This window comes from Marmota monax, unplaced genomic scaffold, assembly GCF_021218885.2.
Source record: "Marmota monax isolate L192 unplaced genomic scaffold, Marmota_monax_Labrador192_F-V1.1 WCK01_AAM20220418_F8-fsc00028, whole genome shotgun sequence".
NCBI lineage: Eukaryota > Metazoa > Chordata > Mammalia > Rodentia > Sciuridae > Marmota > Marmota monax.
The window spans coordinates 4,042,240-4,068,757 of NW_026694779.1; the positions used below are offsets into that span (position 1 = coordinate 4,042,240).

The window sequence follows — 26,518 nt, forward strand, 5'->3', positions numbered from 1 at the left end:
CCTCGCACATGCAAGGCAAGCGCTCTACCACTGAGTCACAACCCCAGCCCTTGGCTGTAATTTTGAAGTCTGACTCCCAGCTCTTGAACTTTTGTCCTGGTAATACAGACCTGGTTTGCCCCATCAATATTTCCTGAAGTGGGCTACATTCTTCTAGTAGCACTTGAGATGTTTATACATGGAATTCAAGGTAATTTAAAGCAGAACACAGCCGTGGCCTTGAATAACACTGAAACCCAAGAGCAAGCAGCATCCCCTTCACAGCCCTTTCTCTGTCTTCACTGTACCTGGAGAAGATCTTTCTTTAGCCCTCTCGGGCTGCCGTTTCCCTTTCTTGCTAAAGAGTAAGCAGCTGAGGCAGAGGGGCCTTCGATGAACTGACTAGACAGAATTGTACAGAATTCTTGTTTTTGTTGAACTCATTTCCTATGTCCTAGGCTGCTCCTGGTTCTCCACTTTACTATAATGATATGCAGCTTTTCATTTTAAGCAAGTTCACATCAGTAAGAAAAGTGAGTCCATCTACTTGATTATATGGAAGAAATAATAATTTAGCTGGTGGCATTATGGGTATGGTAAAAATTGTGGTGGCAACATGCAGTGATTCAAGTTTGGGAAACATGGGGTTAGATTGAGTGGCCAAAATGGCATGTGTCAACTCTTTGCACTAATGCTCTGCCGAGCAGGGTCTGGGGTCTAACCAAGGTCCAAGAGGCTCTAGGGATCATGCGGGGCTGCAAGGCAGGGGCTGTTTAGATTGTAGTGCCTGAGCTGGCATTGCTGGATCAGCAGGGTGGGTCCAGTACTGTCCCCACCAGCAGCCTAACTAATGTTTGGCTTCTTGCTTCTGCAGAGATCCGCACGCAGCTGGTCGAGCAGTTCAAATGCCTGGAGCAGCAGTCAGAGTCGCGGCTGCAGCTGCTTCAAGATCTCCAGGAGTTCTTCCGCAGGAAGGCTGAGATTGAGCTTGAGTACTCCCGCAGCCTGGAGAAGCTGGCCGAGCGGTTCTCTTCCAAAATCCGTAGCTCCCGGGAGCACCAGTTCAAGTGAGAAGTTGGCTGTGGGGTCCCAAGAGATGCGAGGGGCCACGCTGGACTGGGCGGGCAGTTGGTGGTAAAGCATACTGGGACTTGTTAGAGGCAAAGGGCGTCCTGTAAGATGCTGGTTCTGCAGGTTACTTATACCTCCAAGCCTCAGTTTTCCCAGTGCATAAAGTGAAAGACCAAAATAGTTCTTACATAGGTTGCTGTAGAGAATGAGTAGCCCAAGGAAAGTATTTGTCATAAACAGTAAGCACTAATATTGCTTTTATTATTACTATCCTATCAAGTCCAGGCATGGATTAACCTTCATTTCCACCCACATGAGACCTCTGCCTCATTTCAGGACATTCTGACCCTGTCTAGTTGTGTTTTAACTGGGTAACAGCCAGCCCTCTTCTAAATTCCTCCAGCACAATGACCTTAAAATCTCTTCTCCATGGAATGGGTTCTCAAAGCATTCCTCTTCCTTGCTCCCCTGGAGGACCAGAACCCTTTCCCTGCCTTATTTACTAATTTATGACACACAAATCTTCCCCAGTTGTGATTTCTCACACACCAACCTCTGAGTGTATAGAGGCCCCATCTGATTTGGCAGGCTGTGAACCCTGCAGCTGCAAATCATAGCCCTGGCTGAGCTGACTCTGGAGCCATCCTCTCCTTGGCATCCTGGGCTGCAGAGACAGGGCAGTGTGGAGAGCTTGGGTCCCATCTCCATGTGCTCCTTCCTCTTGATTGGGAGTCAGTTCTCTCCCCATTCTAAGTGTGCACATGGGAGAGAGGGGGAGAGGTGGGACTGGAGACATGGGGTGGGGGGGAAGGTCCCCTGCTCTCTTGCATAGCCTGTAATGAGCTTGACCAGCTCCCCATGGGTTCATTAAGGGAGCCACCAGACGGAACAGGAGCCCCAGCTGGCAGTCGGGCCAGGCAGGCTGCCTGTCACAATTTGAAAGTCTAATTAAGGTGTCGCCTAGGCCTGTGCAGCTGGGGCAGGCCCTCTGCACAATGCTAATGTGCTCATGCAGCCCCTGATGGCTTTGGGAGAGTCTCTAGATCATGTCGGACTCACCTTTGACTCCAGGGCACTGATTGACCCCTGACCACTTCTTGTTTGGAGATCAGGGCACAGGAGCTGTGCTGTGCCCTGGGTCTTTCATCCTGACCATCCTGAAAAGCCTTGTCCTGCTGTCTACAGAATCTCCATTTACGAGTTTTCAGGCCAAATAGCTTCTCAGTCTTGGGTGCAGGGCTTAGGACTTGTTTTATTCTCACTGCAATGGGTCCAGTTCTGGGCAGAGATGGGATATTTGTGAATGACAGGAAGAGAGGGAGGAAGAAAGGAAGGAAGAAGAAATGGAGAAGGGCAGGCAGGAAGGAAAGAGAAGCAGTGGAGAGAGGGAGTAAGGAAGGAAGGAGGAGAGAAGAAATAGAGGAAGGCAGACAGGAAGGAAGAAGAAATAGAGGAAGAAAGGAGGGAGGGAGGGGAAAGGAAGGAAGGAGAACAAAGGAAGGAAAGGAGGGCTGGAGGAAGAGAAGGAGGAAGGGAAGGAAGGGATTTACTTACTTGGTCTGTACAGTCCCTTCTGACTGAGAGATCTGGTTCAGAGAGGGAATCCAGTTATCCAGATCTCACAACAAATTAGAGGCAGAACTGGGACAGAGACCTGGGTCCCTTTCCTCTAAGTGCAGTGTGCTTCTCTCTGCTCTGTAGGCCACGTCTCTTAGCTGATCTCTATCCACCTGCACAATGGGAAAATTTACAGCTGCCAGGAGGTGCTGTGTTCTGGGTTAGACTCACCTGGGCTGAGTTTTGTACAGGAGTCAAAGAAAGGCTCTGGCGATGACTGGGTCTCCCTGGGGCAGGCTGAGCATTTGGAGAGCAATATTGTCATGTTTCTTTTCTATCAGCTCGTGCTTCTACTCTAACAACCCTGACATCTTTGCTGTTTCATAATCCTGATGATAACCCAGGGGAGTAGTGAGGGAACTCATGGTTTTATCCCAGGCAAACTGCAAGCCAGAAAAGCCAAGTAGCTTCTTTGACCAAGGACACAGAGTGAGCTGTTGGGCTTGAGAATCCAGGGTTCCTGTCTTCCAGGTTGGCTTCTCTCTCCAAGAAGCCATGGGATCCTTTTTTTTACTTAAAATGCATGTATTGAGGCCTCTTTCTTCCTGGGACTGGGCCCAGTGCTGACAACACTAAGGTAAATAAAGCACAGTTTCTGCTCTTGAGTACTGAGTCAAGGGCATAGCTCAGGGATGCTGTAATTTGGCATGGTTGGTTCAGGCACCCAAGTGGCTGTGCCTTTGAACCATCAGCCCTCAGCATTTAGATGTCTCTTGCTCTGGAAACTTCCCTTGATTCTGACCTGGTGCCTTTCCCTGTCTGCCCACAATATTCATATGTTCCTCTTTACTTATTCACTTTTTATTTACTGAGCATCTACTGCATTCCAGTCTTCAGGTCTATGGTGGTGAGCAAAATAATCTTGATTCCTGCCATGGTGAAATTTATATTTGTGGAGGAGATAATTGAAGAATAAAGCTTAAAAAGCTAAATAAAAGAAAAGACAAACTTCAGTCAAATGATTTTCAAGATGAGCATTCTGGTTGTCTGTTCTGTGTAATAGCAACATGCCCACTTTTGATGTCTCTCCTGATTTAATGGGTCAGGGATGTGGACAGGACTTAGTGGGGTGATTCTTCTGCTTTATGTGGCATTGACTGGAATTGCTCAGTGATACTAACCTGGTGGCTTATCTGCTCTGGAGGGTCCAAGATGGCTTTACTCACATGCCTAGTGCTTTGATGGGAATGGCTACAAGCCTGGGCCACTTTCTCCATGTAGTGTCAGACTCTAGACCCAGTAGCTCAGGACTGGGAGAGAGCAAGATGGCTTCCATGGAGCTCCTAAAGGCTAATCCCGGACCTGATCCCCTGGATCCTATTGGTCAGAGCAATTTCAGCTCTAGTTCAGCTTCATGGGAGGGGAGATGAAGCCCTCCTCTCATTGGAGGAGTGTTAAGAGCTTGGCAGTGCTCTTTCATCCTTCACACTGAGTAGTGTGGTAGTCATTGCATTGAAGACTTCTTCAGGAAGTGGTGTTTATGCTAAGACCTGGGAGATGGAAGGGAGCCAGCTTTGGGGACAGTGTGAGAGGGAAGGAATTCCAGGTGACTAGAAGTAGCTGAGGGAGACTAAGAAGTCCTTGAGGCTCGCAGAGAGAGGCTAGCATGATCCAGGTTTGTATTTTTCTGACTACTGGGTTGGAGGGGCTGAGGATGGAGTGGAGGAGACTCCAGGGTGTGGGTGCAGCTCCTTAGGAAGGAGGTAATCAGGACCTGGGGGCAGAGTAGAGATGGCAAAGTAAACACCTGTGAAATCTCTCAGTGGTGGGAAGAAGGAAGGGAGAAAAATCAAGGGTGTTGCCCTCTGTTGACTTGGGATAGAAAGAAGTTGAGGAGGAGGGTGAGGCAGAGTCACCATCCTGTCTTGTCCCCTTCTGATCACTGTCTCTCCCTTTGGATGGGCACTAGACTGCAAGCTCATACGTGGTAGAGAGGGTGGCTGGTGAGCTGGGGGGATAGTCCCTAGTACCTAGGGCAAGTCTTGGCACATGTTGGCACTAAATATTGAGTGAATTAATGAAATTTAGGTGCTGATTAGAATCGCTGGGGATGTGTGTAGACTACGTCTTTTTCCACCTTAGGAGCTGGGTGATGTCATTTGGGCAAAATGTCACCCACTCAAGTGACTGATACCTGGCACTGTGTTGCTGAGATGACAGAGTAGACCTGATGGTGGTTTCCCTATCTGGAAAATGGTGATTAACCGAAGACTAGAGCTGGTTTACAAAGCTTGGACAGATGGAAGCTTGTCAGAAATGCAAAATCTTGGGCCTCACCCCTCGCCTGTGGCAAGACCCAGGAATCAGCATTAACAACCTCTCCTGGGGGTTTTAGTGTCCATTCACTTTTTTTCCCCCTCCCAGTCCTGAGGCTTTAACCCAGTGACACTCAACCATTGAGCTACATTCCTAGCCCTTTTTATTTTATTTTTAAATTTTGAGACAGAATCATATTAAGTTAGCGAGTCTGACCTTGAGTTTACAATCTTGCTGTTTTAGCCTCTCGAGTCACTGGGGTTACAGGCATGTGCTACTGTGCCCTGCTATCTATTCAATTTTTTTGTGGGGGGTACCAGTGATTGAACCCAGGGGGCACTTGACCACTGAGTCACATCCCCAGCCCTATTTTGTATTTTATTTAGAGACAGGTTCTCACTGAGTTGCTTAGTTGCCTCGCTCTTACTGAGGCTGTCTTTGACCTCTCCATCTTCCAGCCTCAGCCTCCCGAGCATTTGGGATTACAGGCATGCACCAACACGCCCAGCCTCTATTCACTTTTTTAAAAAATTGTTTTTTAGTTGTAGATGGATACAATACTTTTATTTATCTTTATGTGGTGCTGAGGATCGAACTCAGTGCCCCACACATGTTAAGCAGGCACTCTACCACTAAGCTACAACCCCAGTCCTCTCTTCACTTTTAAGACCCATGCAATGCAGAATGATAGTTTTCTGGATGATAAATGTTTTACAGCTCACTTTCAGGCTGCACTGGCCTTCCCTCCTGCTCACCAGTATAAAATCCACAGTCCGCTGCCCTTTTCAGGCCAGGCCTAACATGAGCTTGGCTTTTTCTTTTGAGGGCCTGGAGCTGGAATTCCTTCCTGAGTGGGAACATGGCATGGAGGTTGGCAAATAGGGTTCCTGAGAACCTACCTCTTGGGTGGATGGTCTGGCCCAAACAAGTTGGGTAATTCTGTGAAGTTCCTGGGATGAAGACTTCTGCTTCCTCCAGAGAAATGTTTTCTAAAACACCTCCAGAGAAATGTTTTCTAAAATACTTTTTTAAAAAAATATATTTTTGGTTGTAGATGGACACAACACTTTTATTTTTTTTTAATTTATTTTTTATATGGCACTGAGGATTGAACTCAATGCTTCACATGTGCTAGGCAAGCACTCTACCACTGAGCCACAACCCTAGCCCAAAGCATCAGTACTTTGAGATGTATGTTAGAGAAAGAGAGCAAGAGGCAGAGAGGCAGAGATGAGGAGAGAGGAAAAGGAGAAAGAGAATGAGAAAAAGAGTTCTAAGTTTGGGGACCACTGGCTGCTATTATCATCCCTCTTCAAGATTTTTGACATGACTTAGCATATGGAAGGCTGAGAAGTTTCATAGTAAATAAGCTTTTTGCCTTCTTTCTGAAAGCTTTTGACCATGGAACTTTTCTTTCCATAACATGTATTAATATTTCAAACACTAGCACTCCTTAGGACTTAATTTACAAAGCTCTGCTCTAGACAAACAGCAGTTTCCTCCCTTAGAACGGATGTCCCAATGCTCCATGTAAACAGTCCACCATATTTGGGGTGACAGAGGCCCCTTGTATTCTGATCCCTTCATTTTTAATGGTCCTCACCTTCCTGGGGATATACCTGATGAAGACACACTATCCAGAGGGGCTTAGTGTTGCTCACTGCCATTTGGACCACTGTGGTGAGTGGGTGGGTGGGGGGCAACAGGGAAAGCTATTCTATTATGCTAAAAATGTTTGGGGAAAGTCAGAATTTGGCTAGTTAATGAATAATATTCTATGCAACTGTTCTGGACCAGGGAGGTTTGGAGTATCTTTCAGCTTCACAGAGCTGTTGAGAGAAGAGGATTCCAGTGAATAAGTAAGCTCATTTCCAAGAAAACACTTTTTCTTGGGGATAAAGCATTGCAGTTTTTTTCCCCCCATAGATATGGTAAAATTTAGATTTAGCTTTCCAGATTATCCCTAAACAGAGAAGCACTCTTGTAGTGTATAAATTGAGCCCATAAATGTGCAAAGGATTCAGGATTAAAAGGTTTGCTCAGGGGCTGGGATTGTAGATCAGTGGTAGAGTGCTTGCCTAGCATGTGTGAGGCATTTGATTCTCAGCACCACATAAATAAAGAACAAAAAGGTGGGGCTGGGGATGTGGCTCAAGCGGTAGCGCACTCACCTGGCATGCGTGCGGCCTGGGTTCGATCCTCAGCACCACATACAAACAAAGATGTGTGTCCGCCAATAACTAAAAAATAAGTATTAAAATTCTCTCTCTCTCTCTCTCTCTCTCTCTTTAAAAAAAAAGAACAAAAAGGTGCTCAACAACTAAAAATATATATTTTAAAAAAAAGGAGGTGGGGATGGAGAAGGACCTCAGATAGGGCTATTGTCTCTGTTGCTAGTTCTTACTATTACCATAATTAGAATACAGTTTTTTGTAGAGACAGACAAGGCAGGGCACCAAAGATAGCAGGAAACAGTTTTATTTGGCTGCAGCCAGGTTCAGAGGGCACAATTTTCGTTGTAATCAATTAATCCCCTGAACCCTGAGTTCAGGTAGTTTCAGAATTTTTCTACCCAGCATGTAAGGGGAGGGGCTCAGAAGTTCACAGTCTGCAGAAGTTCACATAAAAGCAGCTTTTTCTTTCACTGTTCTGGGCAGGTAAGGGAGAGCTTCTTCTCCCCTTTCTTTTCTCCCTCTGCCAGCTGTTACCCAATTGCTCACTTCTCTTATCTTAGAAATGTAGACATTTTTGTGAAGCTCCAGCTCAAGGCCAGAGGCCTTGTTAAAGAATTTGTCTTTTTTTTTTAAATCACATTTTGCATTTGCAAACACACTTCTACAAACTACTATACTGAATAAATGTGAAAAACTAGTAAAGGGGGCGTTTAGCACCTGGAGGGCTGATTTCTTCCAGGCCAGTGACCAAGTAAAATAAGCAACAAGAAAATAGGAAATTTACCTACATTGAACTCTTTTGCTGATCAAAATCAATTATGGTGAAGATATCTGGAGAAGGTTAGTTGAGATTTTCTGTGGAGGAGGGGGTACCACTACACAGTACAAGTACCCAGTAATAAGTTTAATTTGTTACATACCCTTCATATCCTCATGACCACGTGCTCTACCAGATGAATAATATGCATTGTCTCATTTGAACCTTCATGGTAAGCTGTGTGCTCTGGATGACAGATACCTCTTTATATCTCTAGTTTAAAATATTGTGGTTTTGAGAAATAGTTATTTGCCCAGAAAGACACAACTAGAACTGGTAAATGGCACAGCTAGAATTTTAATCTTCCTTTTTCTTACTCCAGAATGTAAACTGCTTCCAGCCGCACTGCATGACCTTGGGTTCATTTCATGCCCCCTCTGGTCTGGCTCAGTGATTCCTGACCCTAGTCAACCATCTGACCAGGCTAACTCCTACTCAACCCACAAAGGCCAGCTTAGGGCATGCCTCCTTTGCAGAGACCCTGTGGTAGGTCCCAGGCCTACAGTCAGTTGCTCCTTTAGCCTAGTTAGTTGTGTATCTCTTTCATGGGGCTCAGGCTGTATTATCAGGGAGTGATCAGGTTTCATTCTGTAGGCTACTTGAAACCAAGGAGCCATTTCTAGTCTCTGTCTTGTCTCTCTCATCTCTCTCTCTCTCTCTCTCTCTCTCTTTCTCTCTCTCTCCCCCTCCCCCATATGTGTGTGTGTATATACAATTCTGTATGTATCTATTTTTCCGTCCATCCACCTACCTATCTACCAACTTACGTACCTATCTATCATACTCTATTCAAAATTTTTAATGAATTGCTTTGGAGGCTTTCTTTAAATATACAAATGGAATAGGTTTCTTTTTTGTGGCTATAGGAGAGAAGTGAGGCCAAAAGGCCTTTCAGAGAAGCAGGCTTCAAGTCAATCTTGATTCCATTAGCCTGAGCTGTCTAGCCACAGAAAGGGCTTCCCCTAGAGGTGCTGAGTTCTCTATCCATAAGGGTGTGCACTCAAAAGCCAGGTATTTTTGGGGGGAGAGGTTTCTATAACACGATGAATAAATAAACCCCCCACCCATGTTCCTCAAAATAAGGGAGGGATCTCTGATGACACAGAGAGACCATAAATACTGAATTATCTTTTTACTTCTCTTTCAAACTTTTCAGTGGCCTCAGGAAGAGATTCTCAGTTTGGTCCTAGTGTGTTGTTAATACTCTGTAATCTCTTAATGGAGGCCGACCTCAGGCTTCAGCACCCTCCTAAGATTGAATAGTACTGTTTTGTTTCTTTTTAATTTTTTTGTTCAGTTACCTTTTATTAATGGCAAATGATGCTTTAAAAAAAAACAACCTAAGACTAAGGAACATCCTTTGTAAATAAACTTATTTAAATAGAGAAAGAAAAACAGATGATATTAAACATGGTAGCATGTAGGAATAGCTGAAGCCAGTATCAACTGATCCTGGGACCTCTTCCTGATCCTTCTGGAAAATGAACATCTTTCATCTCTACCTTCTCCATTAGCCATCCTCTGATTTTCACTGCTGGAAATTATTTTAAGACAGGGGGCTCAGCCTAGAATCTGGTCTTTCCTATGGTTGCAGCCCCTTTTTCCTCTTCCAATTTCTTCATCTGGCTTTCTCAACTTCAACCCTAGAATCCTCAAAGACTATAATCAGCAAATTCCAATATCTGAATCAGGATGCAACCTATCCATGTATGTATATGTTTGATATACATATAAATATGAGCATCATTTAATTTTTATATTAAAAATGAAAAATAGATGTTGTAATAAGGGAAATTTTTAATGAGTAGTAATAAATAGGGGTTTAGTTTTGACTCAATTCCGTGAGTAAAATAAGATAATAATGACCTTCAAAGATTCTGTAGGACCTCACACTTGTCAAATTCTGTCACCAGACTTCAGCTGCTAAAATCCTCCCAAACATCCTGGTGGTGTGGAGAGAGTCAGGGAAGATGGCATCATTCCCACCTGACAGGCAAGAGACCTGAAGGTCAGGCAAGTGAGCCCTCTAGCTTAGGCTTCACAGCTGACCGGCAAAAGAACTGGCCAGAGGAGCTGTGAGCTGGGGCCCCTTTGTCTACCCCCATGTGATACACACCATGTGGGGCACCATTTTTCAGGTGGATAAACCAAGGCAAAGAGGCTTGCAGGGAAGGGGATGATGGGGTTGCCCAGGGACTGGTTTCTGGGCCAGGAACTTTCATTCAGCAGGTCAAAGGTGGACTCAGAGGTGCTGCTGGACACCAGAGCTAGTGTGTTATTACCATACTGAGTTGTCCAGAATGGGATCCCAAAGGAACCAGAGCAAGTGAATAAATCTGCCGCAAGGTGGAGAGTGAGGCATGAAACATTTGCTGTGGGCCTCGGCACTCACATAGGAGTTTGCAGGAGGAGAAGGTAACAATGAAGAATGATAACCAACATTTTTTGAAACCCTACTGTGAATGTATGTTTGTCTACATCCATGATTCGTTTGATTTTCCCAACAACCTAGTGAGACAGTAATAATAGTAATAATTATCATTTGTTGGGTTTGATACTCAAAGCGTCATGTGAATTGTCTCATTTAAATCCTCAATGCACCACTCTGAGGCAGTTGTTACCTCATTTTATAAATAAAGAAAAAGTTTAACTAACTTCCCAAGTTCACTTCATTGATAATGGACAGAGGAGGCACTTGAACCCCATGTGGCCTCTGATTCCACAGCACCTGTGTGGGTGAGCAGAGCCCACTTTGGCCAGGTGGCCCAATGAAGGAATTAGTCCCCTTCAGAATGACTCTGTCTTAGTGCTGCCAAATAGCAGTGGAGCCACTCGCTTGCCTCAGAGGGGGGCTGGCGGGGGAAGGGAGTCACAAGAAATGTGGACATGTATTGAAATATCACACTGAACCCTATTAACATGTACAATTAGCACATGTTCATCAAGAATAAAATAAGCTAAAAGGACAGAAAGAAATATATAAATGAAGAAATCCATCACTGCCTTAGCTACAATAGCTTTCTGGAGAAGACTACTGTGAGCAGAGAAGGGACAAGGGAGGTGACAGATGGGGTAGGCCCAAGTGCCAGCTACTAAGAGCAGATTAAATCCTCTGCATCTATGTTTCCTGGCTCCTCTCATGGGCACCAGAAAGATGTCTGAGGCATTCTATGAACTCTCCTTGGGCCTTCCTGATCCACTTGTCCTGATAGCCTGTTGGGGATTTTATCGTGTCCCCCTCAAAATTCATATATTGAAGTCCTAAAGACTAGGGTCCTCACAGAGGTCATCAAGTAAAAATGCAGTCATGAGGGTGGGCCCTCGTCAGACATGACTGGCAAAGGGGAGCTTTGAACCCATAGAGGATGCATGGGAAGAGCCTGTGCAAGAATGAGGACCGAGACCAAAATGATGCTTCTCCACACCAAGAAATTCCATGGAACTCCAGCAAACCACCTGGAGCCAGGGTAGAGGCTGGAGCAGGCTCCACCACCCAGCCTCAGAAAGAGCCAACCCTTCTGACCCCTTGATCCTAGGTTCTAGCCTCCAGAACTGTGAGACAGAAGTTTTCTGTGGTTTGAGCCACTCAGTTTGTGGTCTTGTTAGCACAATTCATGCAAGTAGTAGCTGCTAGCACAAACTGCTTCTGTTCTGCTCCTGAAGAACAGAAAAACTAAGAAATTAGTGTACCTGGGTGCTCATCTTCAGGACTCTACCTTGTGCTACCTCTCTGGCCTTGTTTTGATCCCTTATCAAGTCCCCATCTGCCCTCTGGTTATGCCCACTCCTCTCAGTTCTAGAAGATGCCCATGCACATAGGGCCTTCCCACTTGCTGCTAGAGTACTCTTTCTGATTCCTGTGCCATCCTTCCGGTCCTAGCTTAGGGACACTTTTTACCTAGCGAACAAATATTTTATGAGAGCAGACTGTGTGTGCTTAGCCCTGCCTGGACACCAGAGAAACAGTGAGAGAGGGGGACAGAGACCAGGAACCAAGGAAAACAAACAAGCAGATGCCAGGTTTGACAGTGCCATTGTAACAATGAGATAGGGGAGTGTGATAGAGATGGGGAGTTGCCGAGGGGCAGGGAGGGCTCAAGGAGGGAAAAACACCTCAGCTAATGGCAATGACAAGAAGAACCAGCGTGGCCCACTGACACCTTCCCTAGGTAAGGTCACCTCCATCTTGTTACGGTCTCTCCAGGCTCACAGTCTGCCTCAGCATCCCAGTTGTCTATCTGCGTATGTGATTATATGATTGTTATATGAGACCCTTACTAGACCAGAAGCTCCAGAAAGCAGGGGGTGTGGCTCCTTTTGTTTACCATTGCTGGGCACAGACACGCACTGGGTTATTATTTGCTGAATTAATGATTCATACTACAACAAGAAAATGTGATGAATTCCAAATCCTGCTTGGGGAAGCTTAGGGTAGCAAGAGGTTAACCACACCTTTCTGGCCCTGAAGGTAATTGAGGTTACATTTTTCAAGAGCAAGTTTGCTGGCACAGCTTGAGCAAGCCCAACAGAAGGTTTGAGAACATCCTGGAAGGAAGCAGGAAGTCAGTGATAGGGATTTGGCACCTGGGGCCGGTGTCAGCTGCAGGATCGCCTCCCTCCCAGAGGGACCAGGATCCCAGGGCAATGGATTTGGATTCATCTGCAATGTGGGGCTCTGCAGCCTTGGAAATGGGTTCTGTTCACTGAACGGAATTTTCCGGCCCCCAGCTGAGAAGCTGGAGAGGCTAGCTCACTGCTAATTTCATTTTCCTAACTCACCAGCTTGGCAAGGCCCAACTTCTCCAGCTTCAGTCTCTTGGAACCTCATACCCACCTCCCTTAGCCAAAGAAAGAAAGAAAGCTGTGACTCACCAGAAATGTTCATTGCTATTTTCTATCCATAAAAAAAGAAAATATATACATATGCGAAAGTTCCAACATTATGTCTTAGCTCAGCAGCTTCTGCCTGCTGAGGAGACGCTTGGATGCAAGATTAGAAAAGTAGAAAGGTCGCTCGAATGTGCCTTCGATGAGAGAGTGCCTGCCTGGGTTTATTCTGACATCTTCCCAAAGCAGGCCTGCAGAGCAGGCAAAAACGGCTGCTGGTGTGGGAGCCAAAGGGTTCCAGTTTCAACAGTGGGCCCTGAAAAGATTCCAGAGGGCTAGTGTCTGGCTTTGCCATATGTGACCTGGGTGCCTCTTTCTATGGTCCCAGGATAATTCAGATGACTTAGAGGGGGCTCTGCACATTAGATCCTGAAGAAACCCCCAGCCCCACCCAGCCCCTCTCTTTCCTCTTTCCACCTTGCTTGCTCTGCTCCTTTTATACAAGCCTTTTTCAACTCCTTAAATGCACCAAACTCCCTGCCCCAGGGACCTTTGCCCATTCTGTTCTCTCTGCCTGGAATCTTCTCCCACCTATCCTCCGCCTACCCTCCCACCTTTCCCTGGCTCCCTCCAACTCTTCCTTTAAAGCCCAGTTTAATGGCCCCTTCCTCAGGGATGCTTCACTGACCTCCAAAGTCAGGTCCATTTGTTCTAGGCTCGCATGGCACAGTACTCCCTTCCTCTCTAGCACCTTCTGCTGATCTCACTCTGTGCACATCTGTGGGAGGCCTCGAGGGATGGCTGTCTCGCCCATCATGCTGTTGGCTCTGTGGAAGCAGAGCTGCCTGTTTTCTTCACGATCATGTCCCAAGTCTGGCTCTAACAGAACAGTCAACACAAATGCTTTGATCAGATGAGCTGCCGAAGAATGGCTGCTGAGCTCTTTTTTGTTATTTAACTCTATGGTTTGAGTAGCCAAGCCACAGGCTGACCTGAATAAAGTCACACGACTAGGATGGCAGACACAGGTGAACATCCACCCCTAAGTCAGGTGTCTTTCTGTGCCAACATGCTATGGCCCCTCCTTGGCCCAGTGAGGTGGTGAGTCCCTGGAACCATGGGGTCAAGGTTCCACAGAGTGGCTGGCTTCAACCCTGACCCTGGCTGTGGACAGCTCATCTCATCCTTTTGGTCTACACATGAGCCACACATGAGGGGGGCCAGAATTGGGCAAAGGTGAGGAAAGCAGAGCCAGCAGTCTTCTAGGCCGACGTGGACTGGAGAATGGGCCTGCTGATTGGATGGTGGGTGTGGAACAGCATCTCTGCAGAGGACAAGCTGGCTCATTGTCACCTCCTAGCCCTCTTCCAAGTCACCAGCAGGAGTGGAGATATGGTAGCCTGGCCCTACCTCCTCCCTCCAGCTGCTGCCTCACCAGGCTTCCTGGGGATCTGCCTCATCCTCCAACGTGGTTGTGTGCCTTTGTAAAGTGTCCCTTGTCATTCTGTGGTTTTGCAAATCATCCAAGTACTTGTGGTCAGCTTCCACGTTTTTCTCTTTAGCCCAGAGGCCTCCATCTAGATGCTCCATAGTCCTTTAGAGTTGTCACATTCAAATCGAACTTGCCATCTTCTCTTCTTGCCTCACCTCGGACCTGCTCTTGTCCCAACAAAGGCCACTTCTGCTCCCCCAGGTCCAAACCAGAAAACTGGGGGGTCATCTTGTACATCATTTTCTCTCTCTCAGTTACCACCCCAACCCCAACCAACCAATCTCCCAAATCCAATCAGCTTACTACCTAAGTATCTATCCCTCCACTTCTGTCTTGGGCACCTGAATGCCACCCTCTTCTGCACAGTACTGAAGTGAAGGTTTACAAATATGGTTTTACCCGTTCACTTCCCAGCTTTAACTCCTTCTGTGACTTCCTGCAAACCAACTCCAAGATGGTCTGTTCTCTTATTGAAACTCCAACTCTATAATGGGATATAGAGGCCCTCAGACATGTGGCATCCACCTAATTCTCCAACCTCATTTGTCACCCTCAACCTCATTCTAGAACATCACTTGTAGATCCCCTTGGCTGCATTCAGCTCACCAACATGCCCTCCTGCTTCTTCCTGGGCTTTTGATGACTGTATTTCTCTACCTAGAAAGCTCTTCCTGTGAAACTCCAACTCTGCCTTTACTTCTCAGTCTAGAAAGTGCTTCCTCTAGGAAGCCATTCATGACCACATCACCTCCAGATTTGGGGGAGATGGCTCTCTGCTCCATTTCCCCCTTCCTATGACAACATTCTCTTCTCCTGCATCTTTCTCCTACTCAGGTGGAAGGCTTGGTGGGGGGGCAGGTGCATTGCAGCACTCGTTTGTACCCAACATGCACCCCCCCACCCACTCACACATACTCTCTTTCTTCTTTCTCTGAAAATCTTATGAATGAAGACCTTTAATCTGCTCTCTTCAACCTGACAAGTCTTGAGTTGCTGCAAAATAATTTCCTCCTCTTATAGTTCAGTCTTCCTTTCTGCTTCTCTGCTTACGTTACTTTGGCTGGGTGACCTAATTAACAGTCCTCAAGCTGTCCCAGTACTACCACACCTCTTCAAGATCACTTGTCTTTTTCCTTCCCTCTGAAATCTACCTTCTGGCTGTGACTTCCATGTATTTTGCACTTTGAATTCCCTGATGCTGTTCAGTTCCTGCATTCCAAGTTGAGCTAAGCCCCTAGAGCATTTTAGGTAACAGCTCAATTATCTCATCTCTCCTTTAATCTTTCCATTTCCATCACCACCTTGGAAACTGTAAGGAATGGGATAGACAAAAGTATTTTCTGCTCAAACCTACTCCTACTTCTCTCCTTGCAGGTCTTATCTCAGATCATGTCATCAGCATCCGCCCAGTCACATGCGATGCAAACCTCACAGTCTCATCCACTCCCTCCTCCTCCTTGTCCCGTGTTTTCAGGAAGACTCCAAGATGGTTTGTTCTCTTATTGAAAAGTCTCACCAGCATTCAGTGGCCACAGTGCTAACACCCAGGCCTTGTCACATTTCTCCATCTGAACTAAGATTCCCTCCTGACAGTTCCTCCTGCCTCCAGCCCCACATTTATACCCATACTCACCCACCTACCTACCCATCCACCCACCCATCTACCCCATCTGTCCATCTTTACATCCACCCACTCATCCACCCATCCATCCTCCAGTCTGCCTGCTTCAAACTCTTCTAAAGAGTGTTTAAAAAATATCAATACTAAGCTCTACCACCAGAGATTCTTGCTTAATTGGTTTTTGTGTTTGGAAAAGTTCCCCAAGTGACTCTAATGTGTAGGAAAGGTTCAGAACTACATGGCCTAGGAGAGAAAGTCCCCACTCTTCAGCTTGGCATTCCATACCCCCTATAATCAGGCTCTCACCCAGCCTTGTGTCCAACAATCTTACACTAGCATACTCAGAATTGCAGCTCTCCTGAGACATTTCACCATATTTATATCCACAGTTCCCTCTGCCTACAATATCGCATGCTCTCTCTGTCCTTGTGACTATTTGGAAAACTCCTACCCATCCTTCAAGACCCAGCTCAAATGTGACCTTTTCTCAAGGGTCTCTTTTCCATAGCATCTACTATATGGCATCCTTGTTGCCAGGCAGAAGATGTAGTGACTACAACAGAAACAGTCCCTGCCCTTAAAGATCTCCCAGGAAGGTAATGAGTAGAAATGAAAGGTAGAATATATTAGTCAGCTTTCTGTCATTGTAACAAATATCTGAGATAATCAGCTTAGAAAGATAAAAGGTTTATTTTGGCTCACATTTTTGGAGGTTCCAATCCATAATTAGACAAATCGCTGCTTTTAGGCCTCATGTAGGGGCAACATCTCACGGCAGGAGTGTATGGTGTAGCAAAGCTGCTCAGCTCATAGCCAGGAAACAGAAAAGAGGAGGAGGAAGGGACAGGGTCCCAGCATCCCCCCAGTGACCTGAAGACGTCCCACTAGGCCCCACTTCTTAAAGTTTCCACCACCTCCCACTAGTGCCACACTGGGATTCAAGCCTTTAACACAGGGACCTTTAGAGGATACTTAAGACCCAAACATTAGTCCAGAAGTTCTCAAAATTTGTGCATACATCAGAGTTACTGTAGGGGTTGTTAAATCATAGATGCTGGGCCCACCTGGCCCACCCCCAGCATTTCTGATTAAGTGTCTGTGGTGGCCCTGATGACTTATATTTCCAACAAGGTCCCAAGTGATGCTAATGCTGCTGGTCCAGGGACCACGCTTTGAGAACCATGTTGAGCTTGTGATCAGGGAGCTCTCTCTAGGGAGGTGTCGTTTAAGCTGAACCTACAGGAAGAGGAGGAGGTGACTGTGAGAGGAGCAGGGGCAGGCACATTCCAGGTGGCAGGACAGTGTATGTGAAGGTCCAGGTGGGAAAGTACTTGGCATGAATACAAAAGGGACTCCACACCTGATGTGCAGAGCATGTGGGAGGAGCACAGTGGTTCCTGCAACTTCTCCAGCAGAACTGAGGCCCCATCTGCATCTCTGTTAAGGTCCCATCCTGCCTGCCTCTCTCATTCTTTTCTTCTGCCTTAGCCTCTTCTTGGAGAGCCCCTCCAAGGCTGGCTCTGCATCACAGTCATCTTTGGGTGCCCACAGCCTACCCAGGATCTGCCATGGAGCAAATGCTCGGGGATTCTGGCTGGGGTTGAATTTTAGTGGTCTGGCTCTTTCTCTAGGCTATAAGGAGAAATCTGTTTCTCTCTTCTATAGCAGTGTGTTTTAAGTGTTTCATCTTCTTCCTTTTTCCTTAGACAGTTCCTAGCATAAGCATCTTTTATCTAAACTGAATTCTCTTCTCCCAAATCCTGTTGCCTAGAAAGAATTTTAGCCTATTTGGTGACAGAAATAAAAAACCCTTAAAGTCAACTGAGCCATCCTCATTTACTTTCTTAAGCCCCAGGAGTGGGGACAGCATCCCAGAGACCCATAGGGTGCATCTCTTAGCATTTCCACTTGGCTTTGGGGCAGAGGATGCAGTCACACTGGGAGTCAGCAGAATTCTCTTCCTCAAAAGTGCTGATTGTGGAGTCTGCATTTCTTGTGAGCAGAACCTTGGCTAGCTTCCAGGGCGGTTGGCATTCAAGATAGTAGGGGAACTAGGGAGGCCTTGGGGGACTCTGGAGCTGACCACCTTTAGGCCATACTCATATCCTGCCTTTCCAATATCTCTTTCCACACTGGAAATCAGAGTAAGAGAAAGACTCAGGGTTGGAAGACAAGAACTCCAGCGCAGATGCCCCCTGTGATAAGGTGGGAGCACTGGACGGATTTGGGTTTTGGTTTGTAATTGTTTTTCTCTCTGCTATCCTGGAGAGAAAGAGGAGTCTTTCTTAAGGGTGTAGACACAAGACATGAGTTTGGGAAGCAATGGTATATAGATTGGTGGCTCTCAGACTTGAGCATACATCAGAATCCCCTGCAGGGTTTGTAAATTGCAGGCCCATCCCCAGGGTTTCTGATTTAGCAAGCTTGGAGTGAGGCTGTAGAATGTGTTTTTCCAATAACTTTCCATGCGGTGCTCGTGCTGCTGATGTGGGGAGTATTTTGACACCCCCTGTTTTAGCATAATATCCAGCTACAGTGCTAAGAATCTATCAATCTCTGCAGGACAAAGTCTTATTTGTCTTGTATATAATTGTATTTTTTAAGTCCTCCCCCAAAATACAGAACTGGAACCCCCAGGGCCTCTCCCTCCAGTTCCACCAAGGGATGAAGGCTCCTGTTTATAAGAAGCCAAGAGATCCCCAGAGAAGAACAAAGGATTGCTCTTAATCCTTTGTGGGGATCCTAGGGGTTGGGGAAGGCAAAGAAGGGGAGAGTAAGTGTCCATTTTTTGTTCTTTCCATTGCATAGTTCTAGAAATAATACAAATATTTCAAATACAGCCGGGTTAGTATTTCTTAGCTCCAGGGGGGCAGGCTTCCTCCTAGAAGATGGAGGTGCACCAGTGGGCACCATTCAAGGGGGAAGTAGACAGCATAGACTTAGTCAAAGACCTGGATTCTGGTCCTAGATCTGCTCTGTGATCATGAAGGATCATCTCGGCTTTCATGGCCTCTGTTTCCCTCTCTGTAAAATGTGTAATAATGTAACTGACCTTGAAGGGGTGCCCCAGGGACCAAAAGGGCCAAGGTGGATATGATGTTAAACAGTATGAAACTGTTCCCATGAAGCCAACCTGAGCTGTCTTGGTTTCTACAGGAAGGACCAATACCTCCTCTCACCTGTGAACTGTTGGTATCTGGTCCTGCATCAGACCCGGCGGGAGAGCCGAGACCATGCCACCCTCAATGACATCTTCATGAATAATGTCATCGTCCGCCTTTCCCAGATCAGCGAGGATGTTATCAGACTTTTCAAAAAGGTGGGCAAGTGGGCTTCCCTCCCAGCCCCAGCTCTTGTCCCAGGATGGCCATGGCAACACTATGCCCCAGGGATAAGGGGCTGGGAGTGGGGGTGGCAGGTATGTTGAAGGGTTTAAGGGGCCAAGGGCTTGACCAGATACTCCAGCCCTGAGTTTAAAACCTAGATGTGTCTTTGAAAAACTGTGTGCTCTTGAGCACTTTAGCAGTCACCATCAGAAGAATACAAACCTTTTCCTGCTTAGGTAAGTAATATATATGCATTGTGCAGGATTTGGAAAAGGGCAGATGAGCACACACACACACACAAACATGAAAATCACTGGAAATGTTATCACTGGGAGATATTCTCTTTGATGTTCTAGAATTTTCCTTATAAGTACATATGCAAATATATTTTCTAGGAGTGTTTATAATTTATATATTTTTTAGTGTACATATACATTTTTCCCAAAGGAGATCATACTGCATATATGATATTACTACCTGCTCATGTCACCTAACAAATTATGTAACAGTCATTATAAAATTTCCCCATGTCAAAAGGTAAATTTTTAGCTGGGTGTGGTGGTACACACCTGTAATCCCAATGGCTTGGGAGGCTGAGGCAGGAGGATTGCAAGTTCAACGCCAGCCTCAGCAAAAGCAAGGCACTAAGCAACTCAGTGAGACCCTGCCTCTAAATAAAAGACAAAATAGAACTGGGGATGTGGCTCAGTGGTTGAGTGCTCCTGAGTTCAACCCCCAGTACCCAAATAAATAAAATTTTTAAAAAATATATTTATTTTTTAGTTGTAATTGGACACAGCACCACTATTTTATTTGTTTATTTTTATGTGGTGCTGAGGATAGAACCCAGGGCCCTGCATGTGTGAGGTGAGCATTCTACCACTGAGCTATATATAACCCAGCCCCCCAATAAATAAATTTCTATAATTTGTTTTTGGCTGTACTGGGGATTGAACCCAGGGCCTTGCATATGCTAAATAAGTATCTACCATTGAATTACATCCCCAGCCCTGTAACTTCTTTTTTTTGAGATGAGGTCTTGCTCTGTTGCCCAGTCTAGTCCTAAACCCATGGGCTAAAGTGGTCCTCTTGCCTCAGCCTCTCCAGTAACTAGAACTACAGGCGTGCCACCTCATCTGGCTTTGGTGACATTTTGAATGATTACATATATTTTATCCATAGATGTATCCTGGTTTATTTGCCTGATCTCTTGGTGTTGAGCACTTACGTAATTTCCTTCATTGCATTTTTATAAATAACGCTGCTGTGAGCTGCTTTGTTGCGTCCACTGGTACTTTCTTAGGCTTGGTCTCTGCAATGGAAATTTTAGGATCAAAAGTTGGTTTGTTTTCAAGGCCTTTGACTGAGTGCCCCATGGCTTTGGCAAGGCTTTGCCCACATAAACATCCAGATACCAAGGATGAAGGGAGCTGTCACTGTTATACTCCCTGATGTCCCTGTATACTAGCTCTTTATACAGCGTCCAGCGCACTTGAGTGTGTAGAATTGAACTCACTCCTGTGAGCACTACTCTCCTCACCTGCAAAATGGGCCCATCGTGTGGTCTCTGTGAGCCTCATCCTCTTTGTCTATCCAGTGATGTTAAAAATCAGTGCTTCTCAGGGGCACTGTGTAGGTTAAACAAATGGTGCATGTAGAGGACAGGGGCATTGTTGGAATGCTTTTTTGGTGTGACCTATGTGTCCAGGTTTCTTAAATTCTTGGATTCGTAGTTCTGGTTGTATCTTTTATTAGCTGTGCATCTTTGGGCTTGTTTCTTGAATTTTCTGTGCCTCAGTTTCCTCATTTATAAAATGGGGATAGAAATACCCCAGAGCAGCTGCAGGGGGGGGGCACCAAGTGCAGCGTGGAGAGCAACACCCGGTAAAAACTGGCTCTAATTATATGAACACAAGTGACAATTATTTCTAAGATAATCTAGCTCATCTCTTCTTGCCAGGTGCCAATTTTAGGGATTTGTTGACCTGGGATTGGTAGAAGCACAGGGAAGGGAACAAGATGATTTAAAATATAATCATCTCTCCATGGTCTGTATTTGCATTGTCCACTTTGAGGATTACTTCTATAGCAAAATTTCAGTCACAGGCTAATTTTCTCCTGCCACACCGTGTGCTTCTGGTCTCCTCCTGGGGCCGTATTTATGAAACGTGGTCTAGGTTTAATATTTGCGTAAGCAAACATAATTAGGAAGGCAAATACAGCACACCCATAAAAAATGAATCCCATAGTGCTTTGCACAACTCCACTGACGTGAGTCGGACATCTGCCAATTTGGACTCGTGGTCCCTTTGGGAGCCCCTGCCCATCGCTGCTGTCACAGTTTTGTCCCTGGGTGGGAGTGACTCACAGAGAAAGGGTCATCAGGGCCTTCAGGAAATGAAGGGTCTTTTTCCTGAGCTGAGCCCCAGGACAAGTGAGATAAATCTTTTCAGTTCTCATTTAGGCTGACAAGAGCCTTACTGGTAATGGAGGTTAACAGGGTGGAAAATAATAAAAAAAAGTCTACAGCTGAGCTCCTGGGTGCCTTGTTACCAGGTCTGTGCCTGCAGAACAAAGGAAATGACCCACCTCCTATAGCTGGAAGAGCTGGGACCAGAGCCTGGCTGGCAGATTGAGCACAGTGCAACCCTTTGTGTGGCTTCAGTTATATATAACCTGGAGACTGAGGCCTGTATGCCTTATGTACCCAGGGTTCCTATGGTCCTCAGAATCTCCAAGGAAGCCCGGCTCTGGTCAGTTTGGGGCCTTGGACAAATTCAAGGAGAACCCAGACATGGTGGCTTTTGGCCCCTCTCATCAGTGTGGCTGAGCTTTTGGAGTTTCTCTCAGAACTGCGTCTTACTCACTACCAGGGGGCAAGTCTCTCTGAGTCTGTTTTCTCACCCAGGAAATGGAAACGGAGAGGCAGGATCTGTCTGACTTCATAACCTACCTCTCTGTGATTCTCCATTTGCTCTGAGGCAGCTCTTTGAATTCTAGAAGCCCATGCTCCTAGAGCTTGTTTCGAGTGGGAGATGAAGATCAGCCATGCACAAGATCTTAGAGGCCATACAAAGTGACCAGGACTCTTACAGTTGCAGACAATGGAAATCTGGCTCCACCTGCTCTCAGAAAGAAAGAGAACTTGCCAGCTCTTATGGGGTGAGATTCAGGGTTGGAGGCTTCTGGAAAACAAAGGGTGTTATCAGAACTCAGTCTTTGTAACTCTGCTTCAATTTCTATTTTCATTTTTTGGATAGCAGAGGGACTTTTTCAAGCTAATCTATCCCCATGACCAAATTGACCCCTAGCAGTTCCAGGCTTTCATCCTACCGGCTTCAAGTCCCTTTTCCTGGAATTAGGCTTTCGGGCTCTGATTGGCCCAGCAGAGGTTATGTGAGTGTTCCTGAAGGCACACCTGCAGCCAGAGAGATGCGGTGCTCTTGGGAAAGATGACAACCCTTAGGTTAGATAGACACTCAACTCCACTGACACATGAGACTGATAATAGGTGAGGAGTAGTTCTCCAAGAAAAAGTGGGGTGCTCTTACAAGAAGAAGGGGGAAATGAAACAATTGATGTCCAATAGGCTATCTGTTCCAGGCCCTTTATTATCTTCTGTTAGATGCCCCTGAACAAACGTTGCTCATTACCTCTCAGGATGGCTCATTTCATTTGAGGACAACTGTGATCGATAGAAATGCTCTCAATGCTGAAACAAAATCTTACAGTGTTTCTTTTCTCTATTTTTTATATGTTCTTCTTAGATATACATGATAGTAGAGCATATTTTTACATATTGTGCATATATGGAGTATAACTTATTCTAATTTGTATCTCATTCTTATGGTTGTACATGACGTGGCATTTCACTATTGTGAATTCATATATGAACATAGGAAAGTTATGTCTGATTCATTCTACTGTCTTTCCTATTCTCATCCCCCTCCCTTCCCTCAATTCCCTTTATCTAATCCAATGAACTACTATTCTTCCCTCCCCCATCCTTATTATGTGTCAGCATCCACATATCAGAGAGATTTAGCCTTTGTTTTTTGGGGACTGGCTTATTTCACTTAGCATAATAGTCTCCAGTTCCATCCATTTACTGGCAAATGCCATAATTTCATTTTTCATTATGGCCAAGTAGTATTCCATCATGTATATATACCACATTTTCTTTATTCATTCATCTGTTGAAGGGCACCTATGTTGGTTTCATAGCTATTGTGAATTGAGCTGGTATAAGTGGCTGCATAACTATAGTATGCTGATTTTAAGCCCTTGGGTATATAAACCAAGGAGTGGGATAACTGGGTCAAATGGTGGTTGCATTCCAAATTTTCTCACTGGTTCTACTCACACCCTTGATCCAACCCACATTAAAACCTATCAGTTACTCAAGATGGAGATCATGACCCACCCATCCAGGTTTTTCCTGCTTGTGGACAAACAGCCCTGTGATTTTACTTTGCATTTTTTTTTTCACCTGCGTGTAGTTCCTGGATCATGCTGGGTCTTCTTTGACCTGTGCAAGTTAGTATTCAGAAGCAATCTTTAGGAAGCGCTGACCAGTTGAGAGTGGAGTGGGGCTGCCTAGACCTATGAAGATGTTTGCCTTTGGTTTTTTTCCTTGCTGCGTTGTCCCTGGCTGTCCTCCAACTCCTGGGCTTGAGCCACCTTCCTGCCTCAGCCTCCCAACTAGCTGGGACTATAAGTGTGTAGCAGTGCACCCAGTTGACATTTGCTTTTTTGATGACAGTTTTATTTTGTGATTGATACTGAAGTCTCAGTCATTTAAAACCTTGAGGTATTTTTGTACCAATTGTTTTTTAATCTTGCTATGAATTCTGCATGTGTTTTTTAAAATATTTGTTCTTTAAAAATGTTATTATGTTCTAGTCAAATGGGATCAATATCCTTGTTTAAGCAATATTTGAGCAGCAAGAGGGTAACTTTTCCAAGTGGTCCTAATTCTTTCTCTGGGATAAAAACCATTTTGTAACTTTTCCATGTCTTTCTTATCTGTGTCACCTTCTTCTACAGGTCAGTTCTTTTGCCTTGTGTTTGAATATTCTCTGTCTTCTTAGAGGACAGGTAGAAAGTGGGGCAGAGAGTTGAGAATGAGTTCACAATGGAGGTGACTGTGGAGCTGGGCACTGAAGGATGAATAGGAGTTGCCAAGTGGGGAAAAGAGTTTGGGAGTTCAAGGTCATAGAGAAAGGCAAGAGCACAGTGTGTAGGGTTATAACAATAAAGTCATGGTTATTTGATGTATCTGACAACATCAGAATCTCTGGCAATACCAGAGCCACACGAGCTCATATGAGGCAGTCATCAGCTGAAGTCAAGAGCTGCCAGTTCCATCAAGCTGGCCATGCTCTCTCCACTGCCCAACATCCCTGCTGTTGCCTAGTGTATTATACTTATTTGACTCCTTTATTTTGCCTCTTCAGCCTCTTACGCATTTGAGTTTACGGCCTCATCTTTAAACATTACCAGTGGGTCTTATATTTCTAGCATGCATTAGAATCCTCCGGAGGTCTTGTTAAATGCAGATTGCTGGGCTCCACCCTCAGGGTCTCTGATTTAGTAGGTCAGGGGTGAGACCTGAGAATCTGCATTTCTAACAAATTCCCAGGTGATGCCTGTGGGGGCGGGGGGGGGGGCGGGGCACACAGAGAGAATGGTTTATCTAGACCAACCTCCTTCTTTTTGTAGATGAGGAAACCAAGGTGAGTGCAGAGTCTAACTCTAAACCCAGGTTTTCAACGCCAGGCACAGTACTGAATCCATCGTCCCATGTGGTCCAGCAGCTGGGAGGTTCCACGGGCACCTCACTTGCCCTTCCTTCCCACCCCTCAGCATTTCTGAGACTGGGCATTGAAGCCCATTCCATTTCCAGCCTCATTCTGTTTTCTTCAGAATCCCTAACAATAGCCATCCATTACTCTACGCTCTGATGCCTGCAGAATTTAATTACTTGCCCCGGCGTGATGTGAATTTGATTGTTGGAAGCCATGGTGTTCTGGGGAAGCGCTAATGAGGAAAGACTCTTTGCAGAGAAGAGAGGGCATTCGGGGGGTTTGTGTTTGAAAGCAGCCATTCAGAGTGTGGCAACAAGGACTTGGTCTTGAGTGAGTTTTCTCATTCCCGCCTCGAAGATGTCCATCGCATTTCATAAATAAATCAGGGCTTTTGTGTCCAATAATTGCCTTGCTTTGTAACAAAGATCAAAAGCACCCTTGGCCTTGGTTTCCAAGCCAAGTTTATTTTTCTTTTTTTGCCGAGTGAGGGTTTGCACGCTGGAGGGTCTAGCTGTGAGGCCTGCAGAGGGGTGTGGGGAGAGAACCAAGTGGGCAAACTGCCAAGGGATGAGGAGCCTCCAGTCCATCTCCACTGTCTCCCAGGGAGATGAGCCAGCTAAGCTGGGCTTTAGCAGAATTCCCAGCTCATTCAACAAACACATGGGTGCTAGCATGACAGTAGATAAACAATTATAGCAAACAAAGAATCAGTGACTGTGTACTGTGTGCCAGGCCCTGGGCTAAGCATTTCATACACATTTAATTCTTCAAATCTAATAGAAAGATGCTGTCATACCCCCATTTTATAGATGAGGAAACTGATGCTGATAAGTGTGGAAATGAATTTGAATCCAGATTTGTCAGACTCCAGTCCATACTTGGATGGTAAATGCAGATGCAAAAGAGAGAGAGAGAGAGAGAGAGAGAAATGGATCAGACACAATGTCCTGCCTTATGGATCTCAAAGAGGTCAAGACAGGTGCAGAGCAGTGATTCATTTAAATGTGGCTGTGAGGGATGGTTTTCACCATCAAATTTCTTTCAGAGGGAAGAGAACCTAGGTATGTTGGGGAATATTTATACTGGAGGCAGCATTGAAGGACAAGCATCTCTTCCCCTGGGAAGCCTACTCTCAGGCAGCATGTAAGGAGTTGGGGTATATTAGGGTGGATTCTTGGGATCCCACATGTAGAAGAAGAGGGAGGGAAGCAGGAAGAGGCAAGTGGAGAAGCTGGGCTGTAAGAGAGGCCTCAGCTGACTCCTTGGGGAGCTGGGTGGCTCTGCAGAGATGTCCTGAGTGTGGCCAGGAGACTGGGCCCTTACACTCTCATTGATTGGTCATAGGATGTGGGCTGCCTCCAGGACAGGGTGAGGGCTTGGGCAGATGCCACTTCAGCAGTGGCAGTTCCAAAGAGGGCCGACAGCCAACGGTGTCTGTTGGCAGTGCTTCCTGGGAGTAATTTCTCCAATCCTGAAGGGGATCTCAGTGGTGCCTCACTGCGTCCTCAACAGATATGCAGAGAAAAGAAAG

General features: G+C 45.8%; 1 protein-coding gene across 5 annotated transcripts in view; it reads left to right on the forward strand.

Annotated features, from left to right (window-relative positions):
* The window catches only part of Srgap3 (SLIT-ROBO Rho GTPase activating protein 3), a 248,236-nt gene that overhangs the window by 123,897 nt on the left and 97,821 nt on the right, over nt 1–26,518 (forward strand). For all 5 annotated transcript variants that reach the window (XR_009225041.1, XM_058572986.1, XM_046425544.2 and 2 more), the window contains exons 2-3: nt 854–1,046; nt 19,011–19,173. Coding sequence is in view for 4 of the 5 variants with exons in the window: in XM_058572986.1 (XP_058428969.1) it covers nt 854–1,046; nt 19,011–19,173 (356 nt within the window). In the remaining variant the exon portion in view is untranslated. The remainder of the gene's footprint in view (nt 1–853; nt 1,047–19,010; nt 19,174–26,518) is intronic.